Raw genomic sequence first — 14,419 nt, forward strand, 5'->3', positions numbered from 1 at the left:
ACAAGAGAATGAAATACTGCCTGGTCCTGCACCATCCTCACAATCATTGTTACGCTTGAGCCCATTGTTTTATCCTTACATTTCACAATTAAAATAAGAAAAAAAGTTTTTATTCATTTCAAAGATCAACAAATTAAATTACCTTCTTAAAAGTATTAATATAACACTCCCCCAAGCCCCTTTATGTGTCCTAATGAAAAGAAGTGGTTTCTTTACAGAGAAAGGACTATTTTAACTATGCCTACTGGGCTTTTCTGGTAAGCAGCTAATAAGAAATGTAGTGCTTGATAAACTGAACAAAGCATTCCCTTGTACCACACATCACAGTACAATTCTACTGCTTTACTAGTCTAAGACATTCCATAGCAAAAAAAAAGTATTTTCAGTATAGCTTTTCAGTGTTTCTTTCAAAATTGACACCATACAGTACACACTATTGTATAACTCTTTTTCTCTTAACAATATAATATTTACTCCATGGCCCAATGTCCCTGAAAAAAGGATTAAAATCCAAGTAGTTTATTTGCAAAGTACAGAAACACTAGCAAGGAAGTGAGGAAATTCTGGGAAAGGAATGCAGCCAGTAGAAGGTAAATTATCAAGCCTGCAACCCCTATGGGTACCTGGAGCTTAACCTCATGAAAAATGTAGAATACTTGCCTCAGAATTATCCTACCCAAGGGGTAAGGAAGCTGTGGTAGTCATATACCAACTCCTGTCAGTCACTGGGTGAGGGGACTCCCCGGATGCCCTGCAGAAGACTCCTTATGAGTTCTGAAAAAGCCTTCAGGCAGGGATGCACTTGTGGTCGGAAGGAGGCTGCTCCCACAGAAGCAGTAAAACCCAAGCAATATAGGCAATGCACTGACAGCATCTGCTACACCCCACGTTTTTTAATATCCTACATCATCTGAAATTCTACAAATGACAATTCATATGAATAAAAACTCTGTGAATAAAAAAGAGCTGCTTTCGATTCAACATCTGATACTTGCAACTAAAACATGCCTTATGCTCTGTGTCCTGGGTAGTGTATCTAGGACTAAATATGAAAAGAAGCATACCAGAAAATCAACGGCAATCAAGGAATAACAAAACCATTAGGTCAAGCCATATGAAATGCTGTGTTCTGCAAAATCAAAAATGGCTGAATATGGAAACTTTATATGTTCCAACTTAATATATCAAACTTCAATTATTTCCTTTCTGGATTCCATACTACTATAGTGGATATTTGCAAGGTCTTTACTTTTGTCTCATTTCTTTTTTTCTTCTTCCTTTCCTTTGCCCATGAGGAAACTAGGGCATAGAAGCTAAGCAAACTAAGAACTACTGGTATACTGCAAATACAACTTTCTCAGCTGTGGCCAGGACAGGTATAAATGAATGAATGAAGCAAAATAAGATTTAAACAAGGAATATGTCTCTTCTACTCCTCGTGATTCCATTCGTTCAACTAAAAGTAATTACTATTTCAAAGGATCAACATATTAAAGCACAGTAGATTACAAAACAAAGTCTGTGATAGGAATAATTAAACCACCAACTATATAAAAATGTTTGCAAACCTTTTTACGTTTTCTTTATATTTGTGAAAATATATTCATTTCGTGAGAAAAAGTACATCAATACAATAGACATCTTCTATATTTACTTTTAGCTACTGTGAAAGAATTCAAAAGGCAGACGTATGATCTTTACCTCCAACGGGAGATTTCAACATGGGACTGTCCTCCACCATCATACCTTCCTGGGTCTTGTGTCCAGGCCTTTGCTTATACTGCTGCACAAATGAATGCATGGAATCGACAGGATTTGTTTCCTTTGACTGTGTGGTCTGAGCATCACCTGTGTGTTCAGAAGAGCGCAGCAAGTCTTCAGCATGCTGCTCAGCTTTGGTCAGGTCACAACCAGCCAATACTCTCGAACTAAGAGCAGGAAGCTTCAAAACAGCAGGGTTTGCCTCATCAAAACTAGAGGCAAGGTCATCATCCTCTGGAATGGGGTTGTACCATATTTCTCCTTCATCATCTGCATCATTTTCCTCGTTAAAGTCTAAAGAAGAGTTTCTGGATAATGAAGAGTTTGTGGCATTACACACCACATAAGTACAATAGTCTTCAGATGATTTGGGGAGTGCTTGTGATAGCTGGTGCTTAGGCAGAGACACAGGTGAGGTGGGCAAATTGCTTATATCTTGGTGTTTTGTATTTTCTTCTTCCAGATTAAGAGATCTCAGAGTGCTCTGATACAGCCAATTACGTTTCTTTGAAACCGTGATGGTGTTAAGTGGCTTATGACCTCTGAATTCAATACTATCCTTCAGATCTTCAAGTTCTCTTCTCTTCATGGAAGACTCATAGACATTTTCAAATAAATCTGTTACAAAGAAAAAAAAAAGGCAGAATATAATTCCTGGTATACCAGAAAGATGGGTCACTTCAGATCAGTTATTAAAGTACTACTTCAAAAAAGAAAAGTAATATTACTCACATTCAGGGACCAAAACTGAACAAGAAATACTTTGGATTTTTCCATCTATTACTTAGAAATCATACTATTAGGATATGCAATAAGAATTCTAAGAAAAAGAATATTCAAACTCTGAGACTGCATTTATAAAAACTACAGTGCTAGCAAGGAGCCCTGGTGGTACAGTGGTTATGCGCTCAGCTGCTAACCAAAAGGTTAGTAGTTCAAACCCACCAGCCACTCTGCAGAAGAAAGATGTAGCAGTCTGTGTCCGTAAAGATTACAGCCTTGGAAACCATATGGGGCAGTTCGACAACAGCAGTGGGTTTGGTTTTTTGTTTTTGTTTTTTTTTGTTACAGTGCTACCAAAGCCTTACCCTAAGCAAAACATGCTTTATAAAAAGTTCATATAAAGTGCTTTGTATACAGTATCCTTTTGATCAATGTTTGAATAATTTTCAACTCACTATTACAAGAACCAGTGAGTTGTTAGAAAACACATGTAATATTCCAACCTCTTCACACAAAGGTTAACTCTGAATAATCTTTTTAAAAAGTAGGCCTTAGCAATTACCAAAATTTCAACATAACAGTTGTCTCCTAACCACATAGTGTGGTAGCATCTCATGCAGGGTTCAAGTTCTAAATATCTAAGGCAAAAATCAAAGAGCTAAAATTACCCTTGAAAATTACTTGGCCCCATTCTAGGACCTGGTATACTGTCTCACAGTAAGCACAACACAACTAGTCTTTCTTCCAGGAGCACAGATGACCATCCCTCTGCTTGAGCACCAGATAAAAGAGTTGACTTATCTTAATGGGCGGTATTGTACCATTCATGCATCCATTTATCCACCCCCCCACCTACCTAAACCCATTACCGAGGAGTCGATTTCGACTTATAGCTACCCTATAGGACAGAGTAGAACTGCCCCATAGGGCCAAGGAGTGGCTGGTGGATCTGAACTGCTAAACTTTTGGTTAGCAGCTGTAGCTCCTAACCACTGCACCACCAGGGCTCCTACCACCTACCTACCTATCCTTAATTAAAAAGGAGAATCACATTCATGAACTCAGGCTCATTCCAGAGCAATACTCATTCACCTATATTGAGAGAACTTGATCTTGAATTCGAGTATCTATTTCTCTGAGTGAACAGAGTTATTTTTGCATATATTAAATGCTAATATGTTGCCATTCCACTGTAATCTTAATCTAAATAAAGTTTTTCGTACTCTTTTCCAATTTGAGTGGTTAAGCACTTGGCTGCTAACTGAAAGGTCGGCGGTTCGAACCCACCAGCTGCTCCACAGGAGAAAGATATTGCAGTTTACTTCCGTAAAGATTTACAGCCTTGGGAACCCTATGGAGCAGTTCTCCTCTGTCCTACAGGCTTGCAATGAGATGGAATTAAATTCGAAGGCAACGGGTTTGGTTTGGACCCACATTTAGAGGCGTCTTGGTGGCACAGTGGTTAAGCACTTGGATGTTAATTGAAAGATCAGCAGTTCAAACCCACCAGCCGCTCCACAGGAAAAAAATATGGCAGTCTGCTTCTGTAAGCATTTACAGACTTGGAAACTCTATGGGACACTTCTACTCTGTCCTACAGGGTCAATATGAGTGGGGATCAATTCCATACCAATGGGTAATGAATAGTCTCATTTAGCCCCCACAATAATCCTATGAGGTAGGCACAATTATCTCCATGTGCCTAAAAGAATATGAGGAATATGATTGTGCCCCAGGGTTCAGATTTAATCCCGTCCAACCCTAAAATCCATGCCCTTACCCTCTCCCCACAACATGCTACCCACTAACAGTAGGGAATCAGGTGACCCTATTTGAACATGAAGATAATATCAACCCAGTTTACTTTATAGGGTGACTACTTCTAACAATTATATAACTTTAGAAAATACTCTGAAAACTATAAAGCACCACTCAAAACTTGCTAAGACCACCTAGCAAGTAAATGGAAAAAGCAGCATTCAAAATAAACTTCTGACTCCGAAGTTTATAGTAGTACATCAGAGCCACTACTGATAAAGGATACCCACCTCCACCCTCCTAGTATTTAACACACAAACATAAAATATTCAATAAAAATCTTGAATTGGTTTAGTTTAATTTAATTCATGAAAACCTGAAGATTCAAGAGTTTATTTTTGGCTCTGTCTCCTTTACACTTAAAATTAAGAACTGAAAATTAACATACTCAGGAATCACTGGGGCTTCCGGGTTTTTAGTGACTTCATCTTTCATCAAGTGCACTGAAATCCAGATCTATTTCACATCTGAGCCCAAACCACACGTTATTTAATAGCATTTCAGACCTTCACAAAGTATTATATATAATTCTGACGCAATTATAAGTTTGATGCAAAAATTATGAAATTAACTCACGATGGCTATGAGCTACACCTCATTTTATCTTTTTCTCAGGAGGCTCTTACAACATCCACAATTTTACACAGCTAGGCATATTATTTTGAGTCCTAACAGTCTTTGGACACATACTATAAATGACTCCTTAAATACACTGTTACTTCTACTACCTTCCAAGGAACTGCAATGAGGAAAATAAAGCTACTAGCATCTCATATGTAAACAAGTTTGTACTTCTATTGATATAGGCATTTAATGGAGACTTCTGAGAGCCACTTCAACTATTTTTAATAAAACTACAAAAACTCGAAACTTGTATAATCTGATTGCTATTTTCAAATGTTTCAAAACACATGATGCTAGAGTTTAAATTTAGATATGAATAGCTACATCATAATTTCTGATAAAAGCCTAATTTATTTCATTATTAAAATTGAATATAAGCAACATATTATCAAGGGAAATAAATTTTACTTAAGCACTTACAAATAATTTTAAATATTTAATTTTTATCTAAGTTAGATAGATGTATAGAATGTAAACTACACAGAAATGGAAAAGTATTTGCAATCTTCCCTGCCCTTCCATTTTATGCTAAAATTAATATTTGAACTTATTAGCAAAAAAAAAACTTATCAGTACAGGAATCCCTGGTGGCGTAGTGGTTAAGAGCTATGGCTGCTAACCAAAAGGTCGACAGTTCAAATCTACCAGGTGTTCCTTGGAAACTCTATGGGGCAGTTCTACTCCGTCCTATAGGGTCGCTATGACTCGGAATCAACTCAACAGCAACAGGTTTTGCTTTTTTTTTATTAGCATAGATTTATAAGCTTACCTTTAGCCTCAGATTATATATATATATATATATATATATATATATATATATACATACTGAAAGAAGGCACAAATAAAATATAAAAATAAGTGTGCAAAGTTCCAAGATAAAAAAAAAATCCTAATTCTCTTGCAACTATGAATGTTATGGCATAATTTTCAGATTGTAACTAAAGTCATTTCCCTTTAAAAATCTGTAAGAGAATGCAGTGGGAGCAATTAAAAGTTTTTCACTCAGAAAAATATTCTACATAGCAGTGAACTACTCAGACCAATTCTGTTTTCTCAGCTACTGCTTCATAACAAACCCAGGTAACTATTACTGAACATTTAACTACTGCCCCAGCTCAAATGCATCAGCAAACATTCTGAGATATATTTCAACCCTCACTGAAAATGTACTGTTATCCACAACTTTTCGTCATTTTTAAATTTCTGCTGCAGAAACTATTGCTTTTGCTTACTTCTCCTAAAAACTCCTAAATAAAATTATCCATATAAACATTGTGTTAGATTACTAAACTAATATAAGCAGTCCCTGCTTACAGAGTCAAGCTAGGCAGCCCAGATGAAATGACGAGAATAAACTTAAGCTTTAGGTATACATATACATTAGTGCGTGTGTGTGTGTGTGTGTGTGTGTGTGTGTGTGTGTACGTATATATCTTTCCCAGATGAATCTAAATGGGGAGAAGGAAAAGGAAAGAAGTAATTTTCCTATATCTATTTTTCCTCCCTTGTGAATAGTAATAAAAATAAAAGAAAGCTGTGTGCTAGTTTTGGGGACAGGAAAATAGAGAAGAAAACTTTGAGACTGTGCTCAGTTCCACAAAAGTAATGGGGAGGGGCAAGGGAAGGAAGCACAAAAGATGAACAGAATGAGTAAGGCCCCCTGAAGGGCTTCCCTCTGATTTAGTTCCCAATACTCAAGGCAGTACTCCTCCACTTCCCTCTTCATCCAAAATTCTAATGACCTGGGACAAGGCAATATTCTTGAAAAAGTTGCTTGCCTTTCTCTTGATAATAATAGCCAAGTGCCAGGTATGGTACTAAATGCTTTAAGTGGATTATCTTTTTTCATCCTCACAGCAACCTTAGGAGATAGGTGCTATCTTTATCTCCATTTTACAAATGAGGAACATGAGGACTGAGACTTGACAAGGCTGAGTAACTTGCCCAAGGACAGGAGCCTGGTAAGTGGTACTGTAATTAGAAACCCAGACAATCTGTCTCTGAAGTCTCTATTCTGTTAACCACTATACTATTTGGCCTCCTCTACTGCAGGGTCGCTATGAGTCAGAATCGACTTGATGGCAGTGGGAGTGGATTGCAGATTCCAAATTCTCCCAATTTTTTGTTGGTGCAAGGTGGGACCAATATGGAGGAAATTGCCCAAATTCATTATTCTTAAATGGTAAGTATAAACTCATGCATATAAAACTGAAGCAAAAAGAAATCAAGTGCTTTGCTCTTAAGGGAGTTAGTTCAAGTATCAAAGTAAGTGAGAACGCATTTCAGAACTATAACAAACGTATCAACATAGGTGAGTGGGGGGACATGAGATCTCCAGAACCTTACTACTCGGTGTAGTCCACCAAACAGCAGCATCTACACTGGGAGTTTGTGAAAATACAGAATCTCAGGTTGCCTTAGTCATCTAGTGCTCCTGTAACAGAAATATCACAAATGGATGGCTTTAACAAACAGAAATTTATTTTCTCACAGTCTAAGAGGCTAGAAGTCCAAATTCAGGGTGCCAGCTCCAGAGGCTTTCTGTCTCTGTCAGCTCTGGGGGAAGGTCTTTGTCTTCAATTTTCCCTGGCCAAGGGGCTTCTCAGCACAAGGACCCCGGGTCCAAAGGACATGCTATTCTGGCTCTTGCTTCTTGGTGGTACGAGGTCCCCCTGTCTCTCTGCTTGCTTTTCTGTTTTATATCTCAAAAGAGATTGATTTAAGACACAACCTAATCTTGTAAATTGAGTCCTGTCTCATTAACATAACTGCCTCAATTTCTGCCTCATTAACATCATAAACCCCCGGTTGCCATCGAGTGGATTCTGACTCATAGCGACCCTATAGGTCAGAGCAGAACTGCCCCATAGAGTTTCCAAGGAGCGCCTGGTGGATTCAAACTTCTGACCTTTTGGTTAGCAGCCGTAGTACTTAACCAAGTATGAATTAACATCATAGAGATAGGATTTATAACATATAGAAAAATCACATCAGATGGCAAAATGGTGGAAATCACACAATACTGGGAATCTTGGGGTAGCCAATTGACATACATTTTGGGGGGGCACAATTCAATCCATAACACAGGTCCTACCCTACACCTGGTGAATCTGTATTTTAATAAGATCTCCAAGGAATTTAAATGTACCTTAAGCTTGAAAAACACTGTTCTAGAACCGTGAGCCACACTCTGAGTGGCAAAGGTCTAGAAAGTGGTCTTATTGGTTCTCAAAACACAAATGCCACACATCTCTTCGGAACAAATGATCCAGAAATGTAGGACATTCAAATCAACACAAAACTATTTTCTGCTGCATTTGTAGTTTTCAAAATTTTCCAACCACAAGCAATGCCAACGTTTTATGACACTCTTTCAAAAACAACAACAAAAAAAAAACTGCACTTGCTTCTAGGGCCACAAGGCAGAATTTCTCAAAGGCAGATTTAAAGTTAGAAGATAGCCAAAAGTTACATGCCTATTGCCACTAATCTTGAAGAGGGCTGATGCATGAAAGAATTTGCTGAAAAAATACAGAAAGATAATGCTCATAAATATAAGAAATCAGAGCCATAAATAATTAAAAAACTAGTAGAAAGAGATGGGAATCTGCATCCTAATAAGTGTCAACTTCACTTTAAGATATAATACACCAGGTCATACCAATGAATACTACTTTAAAAGAATTGTCTAAAGATTTTAGACAAAATATTAACAAATTACAAGCCCTAATTTTTTTCCTTCAGAGGTCAGGAAAAATGGAGTCAAAATAGGCTGATTTTTTTTTTTTTAAGCAATAACAAAGACAAAAGAGTTCAGTCCAACCTGGGGCCTTTGAATTTACCTCTGAGTAGTAAATCCGGTGCCCTCAAGTCGATTCGACTCATATTCGACTCATAGCAACCCTGCAGGACAGGGTAGAACTTCCCCATAGGGTTTCCAAGGACTGCCTGGTGAATTCAAACTGCCAACCTTTTGGTAGCTCTTAACCACCACGCCACCAAGGCTCCCTGAGTAGAGTAATTTCATTAAAATTTAGTCAGTAAATAAAGACCCCTTCATAATCTTAAGGCTTGCAGAAACTTGACAATATTTACTATGTGTAATGACTTTAGATTTCTTAAATAATCATCTCAATTAGGAACAAATTAGCTAATCTGTGAATACTAAATACCTAACTGCATCAAATCAAAATAATTGCATATAGTACAGTCGTTCTTGGGTATCTGTGGGGGATTTGTTCCAGGACCCTCGAGGATACCAAAATCCAAGGATGCTTAAGTTCCTTATATAAAATGGCATAGCGTTTGCATATAACCTATGCAGGTCCTCCTGTATACTTTAAGTCATCTCTAGATTACTTATAATATCTAATGCAATGTAAATGCTATGTAAATATTTGTTAATACTTACATGTAACTCTTTCAGGACTGGCAGCATATAGCTACCATTTACTTTTCGAAACTCTGGGGGTCATTGGAAAGCTACTGTTGCGCTGACAGTATGTGCTTCCGGTAGACAGGGCCCTATATTACGTATAACAGTTCGAAATGGAAAAAAACAGGCATGTGCCCAATTTACTGTTCTTAGAAGGTATTGGATGAGGTGGTGCTGAATCACTGAATTTGTGGTGGGAAAAACATGAATTTTGAAACTTTTACTTGGTATACATATGTGCCTCTGGACTCTGAGGGTAGAATTTGTGTTCACAGGGGTACATGTATGTACCTCTGGACTCAAAGGGTTCAATTTGTGGAATGAGGCGTAAAACAAAAACCATATTATCGACCAAAAATTCACACACAGTATAATTCAGCATGCACTCCATTACTGAAAACACATAGTATCAAAAAAAAGGAAAAAATAATCGGAGCACGAAAGGGTTAATCCTTTCTCGGTCTTTGCAAGCCCAAACAAGTGCTGGAAAGAGCCTGAGGGTCTGTAAAACTGTGGGAGGCTACAGCCGGGTATGCCTCATTTCATTCCTGTGGATTCAGCACAGTGCTCAGCTCGTGGCAAATTCAAGATTTGTTTTTTAGAACTTTTTTTTTCCTGAATATTTTCCATCCACAGTTGGACGAATCCACAGATGTAGAATCCACCAAGAGCGAAGGCCAACTGTACTAGCAAAGTTTTAGTGGTTCTTAGTAGGAGCCATACAAGCTCGGGTGCTAATCAAAAGGTCAGCAGTTTGAATCCACCAGCTGCTCCTTGGAAATCCTGTGGGGCAGTTCTACTCTGCCCTGTAGGGTCACTATGAGTCGGAATTGACTCCATGGCAATGGGTTTGGTTTTAGTACCCAGTGGTTTTAGCAGGGGCCAGAAATCAGCACAGAAAATCATTTGGCTTCCATCTGTCATATGGTCTCAAAAGTTTTCAATGTATCTATGTAATTAAGTATATACTATCACATAGTTCTAATGTTTCATTTTTGTTTCTTTTAAAGTTATGAGTTTAATTTAGTTAGTTTCCCAGTGGAAACATCACTCCTTAGAGGAGCTAAAAAAAAAAAAAAAAATTTATTATTACTTTTTAAACAACTGAATGTTTGCACCAGAACTGAAAGCATTAAAAGCCATCAAATGGTAAAGTTTTACCTTTATAATAAAAGGGTAGAAAATACCTGACTAAAGTTTTATACAGATTTAGTACTGGCTGACATTTAGATTACAAAGGGTTAACTGAGCCAAGATCAGGGGAAGTAAAGATATTGTGGCAATGAAATCTAATAAATGATTACGAATACTTTTCTTTGGAAACACATATTTTAAAATAAACTTCAAAAAGAATTTACATCCTACTATTCGGAAACCCTGGTGGTGTAGTGGTTAAGTGCTATGGCTGGTAACCAAAGTGTCAGCAGTGTGAATCCACCAGGCGCTCCTTGGAAACTCTATGGGCCAGTCCTACACTGTCCTATAGGGTCGCTATGAGTCAGAATCGACTCGACGGCACTGGGTTTGGTTTGGTTTTTGAATTCTTTATCAGAGCACCGGTGGCATAAATGGTTAATTGCTTGGCTGCTAACCTTTTACTAACTTAAAGGTTGGCAGTTCAAACCCACCCAGAGACTCCACAAGAGAAAGACCTGACAATCTGCTCCGTAAAGATTATAGTCTAGAAAACCCTATTTCTACTCTGTCACATGGGATTGCTACAGGTCGGAATCAACTAGATGGCACCTAACAACGTCCTTTTTTCCCAATGAAATGGAATATTTAAATTTGAGGAAAAAGTTCAAAAACTTTGTGTGAGCTTCGGTTTTCTTTTATACACATACAAAATAAACCATTTGATTTGTCCTTATTGTGTTATTAAAAGTTTTGTGAACTTTGTTTCTCCCCACTGTTCTGTTTATTTGTTAAGCAAAGTTAATGAGTATAAGCCCAATCCTGTAAGACCTGTGATTCTTATGAGAAAAACTGCCAACTACTTTGAATACATTTTTTACATCTCAGCATATAATCTTTTTTATGTTTCTACTTACATGTAAGCCTTTCAATTCACTAAAACTTTTTATATTTAAGTATGTAGGTCAAAAGACCATTTTGTTTTTGGCTCAGTTTGAAGGTATTGTACTTCTTTCAGAAAAAAACATTTTGCTATTTACAACATGGAACGCTGGTGGCCCAGTGGTTAAGTGTTCAGCTGCTCACCAAGAGGCTGGCAGTTGGAATCTACTAAGCGCTCCTGGTAAACCCTATGGGGCAGTTCTACTTTGTCCTGTAGGGTAGCTATGAGTTGGAATCCACTCGATGGCAGTGGGTTTTTTGTTTTTTTGGTTTATTTCCAACACAGCTAACAGATTTCTAGAACTGATAACCTACACTTTCAGTGAAAATTAAAAATTCTGCATATAAAAATGGCTAAATTCTATTATAAGAACAGATATTTTTTAAACTAATTTACTTCTAATATAAACAAGATTTTTTAGTTTACAAATAACTTTGAATGTCTGCACACTTTTTAAAAGTAGTGAGAAACATCCTTCTTTTGATTATAGCAGGGCCCAAATAAGACACTGAATTCAAAAACCCACTGCTGTTGAGCCTGTTCTGTTGAGGCTGTAATCTTTACAGCCGACTGCCACGTCTTTCTCCCGCGGAGCAGCTGGTGGGTTCCAGCCGCTTGTTAGCAGCCAAGCGCTTAACCACTGCGCATTCACACGGAAAAAAAAAAAATGTAGTTTGGGAGGAAATCCTTGATTTCCATAATAAAAAGATTACTTACTTTATTGGGTTCCCCCTCTCAGGGCGGTGGAGGGAAGGAGTATGTGAAATCTCACCTGACTAAAAAATTTTTTTTTACTCATGATGGCTTTGGTTTGGCTGCTTGTGTGTGCGTGTGCGCGTTTTATGCATGGCAGAAAGGGAAGGGAAAAAGCATAATGAGTAAAATGACAGTTTATGAACCTGGTAAAGTCTGTCTTGGACCAAATTCAAATTCACAAACTCCACAAAAGTCTATGGATTTGCCTAGAGCTACAAAGAATAAAAACCAAGGCAGCACTGCCCATCTCTAAACCTACTAAAGTGTGGCGAACTTAACCTTTACGCACTTTTGTGTTGAGGAGTAGGCACACTGGCTCTTACAAAATGAAAAAAAAGTTCCTCATGCCATTGCCTTTTTAAAAAAGCAAAATGAGTGAATGCATTATACTAAGTAACCTCGAAATCGCTTTAAGCTGCCACTTACATGACACCTACTTTGGCACGTTAACGCACCTGTCTGCAAAAACAGTATTCTTCGTTAAGGCAGACGCCTAGCTGATAAACACGAGTGCCCTCAGTTGTTAGCGTTTTGGTTGCAAAGTACTCTACCTGTCAGCGTAATTCTTTGGTCTGGAGGGACCGCGAGGGCTTGGCTTTCATGCACTTCCAAAGCACCCAAATTTGGGGAGGCTGCCGGCGCTCCGGTGACTTTGGGGGGTGTCCCACGGGAGCGACCTTTCATTCCCAGGGACAGTAGACGTCCTTTGTACATCCACTTCTGCAGCTTTTTGACTGTCACCGCGGGCGGCCTGAAGAAGGGAGGCACCTCCTGGCCGTCTCCTTTGCCGTTGCGTATCACAGAGGGCCCCGCTGGATCCCTGAAAGGGCTCCCCGAGGAGCGGCCGGGGTCCCTGGCCTGGGGAAGCAGGAGGCCGGCCGGGGCCGCGGCCGGGGAGCTACCCCCGTTGCAGCCGTCCATCCCACCTCCACGTGGCGGGAGTGCGTCCTGGTCCCCGCGTGCACCGCACCTGATCCAGCTGTCGCTTGGCCACCGCTGGAAGGGAGGCGGCTTGACACCCACCAAGAGGCTCTCGAGGCTTCTGCTGCAGGTCAGCTGCATCCGAGGAGTCCGCAGGCGGCCTCTCCCCGACTCCCTCGGTGGCGACCGGGGCGGGGACACCTGCTGCAGAGAGCCACCGCCGCCTCCCCGCTCCCAGTCTCGGGAACAGCCTCGGCGGTCCGCAGCGCCGCTGGGGGAAGGCGGCTGGCCCGGAGCCCAGGCTCCCGCAGAGCAGCAGTGATCTGCCAAGCCCCCACCACCCTGCCGCGCGCCCGAGTCAGGGGGCAGGTCGTGCATGGCCTGGATCAGCAGATAATAGGCCTCTCGCAACTGGGTCCGCAGCCTGCCCGTCTCCAGACGGCCGCCCTCCGCCCCCGGGGAGGAGCCCGCCGCCGGGGAAGGCGGGGGCCGCCACTCCGCCTCCGCCCCCTCAGCCTGGGGCGCGGGTTGGGAGCCGCCGGGCAGGTTCTCGTAGTAGTCGGCGGCGTACTCATCGTCGTCGTCGTCCTCCTCCTCTCCGCTGCCCTCCGGGTCCCGCGGAGCGTGCAGAAAGGAGGCACTGGTGAGCCCACGGACCGGGTGGTCAGCGTCCTTCCCGCCGCACGGTCGAGGCCCCCGCGCCCCGGACTGCTCCGGGTGCCCTTCCGGAACCCGCGCCTCGAGCCCCCACGGCGCAGGCGACGGCGGAGGTTGCCCCAGGCTCTGCAGAGCTCCTCCTGCGTGCTCGCGTGCAGGGGCGACCGAAGTACTCCCGGCGTCTCCCGAGGCGGCCGCCACGGTCGCTGCAGCTGCCGCCCGGAGCCCGAGCCCCCCGAAACCGCGGGGACCCCGCCTCCCCCGGAGTCTGGACAGCGTCCTCCTCAGAGGGTCGGCCATTCCCCCGGCCTCAGCAGCCAGGCTCGCCCGGGCCGCGGGGAGAGGTCGGAGCTCCGCTCCGGAAGATGCCGCGCTCGCAGAGGCGGCGGCGGCGGCGGCGGCTGCTCCCCATGACCGGCGCTGGCCCTCGCGGGCTCCTCACATACTTGGCATAACTGTGCCGCGGGAAGGGGTGGGGGCGGGCGGCGGGGCCGCAGCGCGCATGCCCCGGAGCTCCGGGCCGCGACGGGGCGCGCGGGCGGCGCGGGGCGAAGCGGAGGGCGCGGGAGGGGAGCAGGGTTAGGGGTGAGGTAAGGGAAACCGAGGAAGTGAGCGAGCGCTCAGTGCGCGAGGGGTGCAGTAAGAGT

General features: G+C 41.8%; 1 protein-coding gene across 3 annotated transcripts in view; it reads right to left on the reverse strand.

The window, feature by feature from the left end:
- SYDE2 (synapse defective Rho GTPase homolog 2) overlaps window positions 1-13,548 on the reverse strand; it is a 63,008-nt gene extending 49,460 nt beyond the window's left edge. For 2 of the 3 annotated variants that reach the window (XM_023549417.2, XM_023549416.2), the window contains exons 1-2: window positions 12,746-13,548; window positions 1,702-2,379 (exon numbers count right to left, since the gene is read on the reverse strand). In XM_023549417.2, the coding sequence (XP_023405185.1) occupies window positions 1,702-2,379; window positions 12,746-13,493 (1,426 nt within the window). In that variant the 5' untranslated portion in view covers window positions 13,494-13,548. The remainder of the gene's footprint in view (window positions 1-1,701; window positions 2,380-12,745) is intronic. The other variant, XM_003411114.4, reaches the window with a different exon arrangement.
- Between the last annotated feature and the right edge of the window lie 871 nt (window positions 13,549-14,419).

This window comes from Loxodonta africana, chromosome 3 (assembly GCF_030014295.1).
Source record: "Loxodonta africana isolate mLoxAfr1 chromosome 3, mLoxAfr1.hap2, whole genome shotgun sequence".
In the NCBI taxonomy this organism is placed as follows: Eukaryota; Metazoa; Chordata; class Mammalia; order Proboscidea; family Elephantidae; genus Loxodonta; species Loxodonta africana.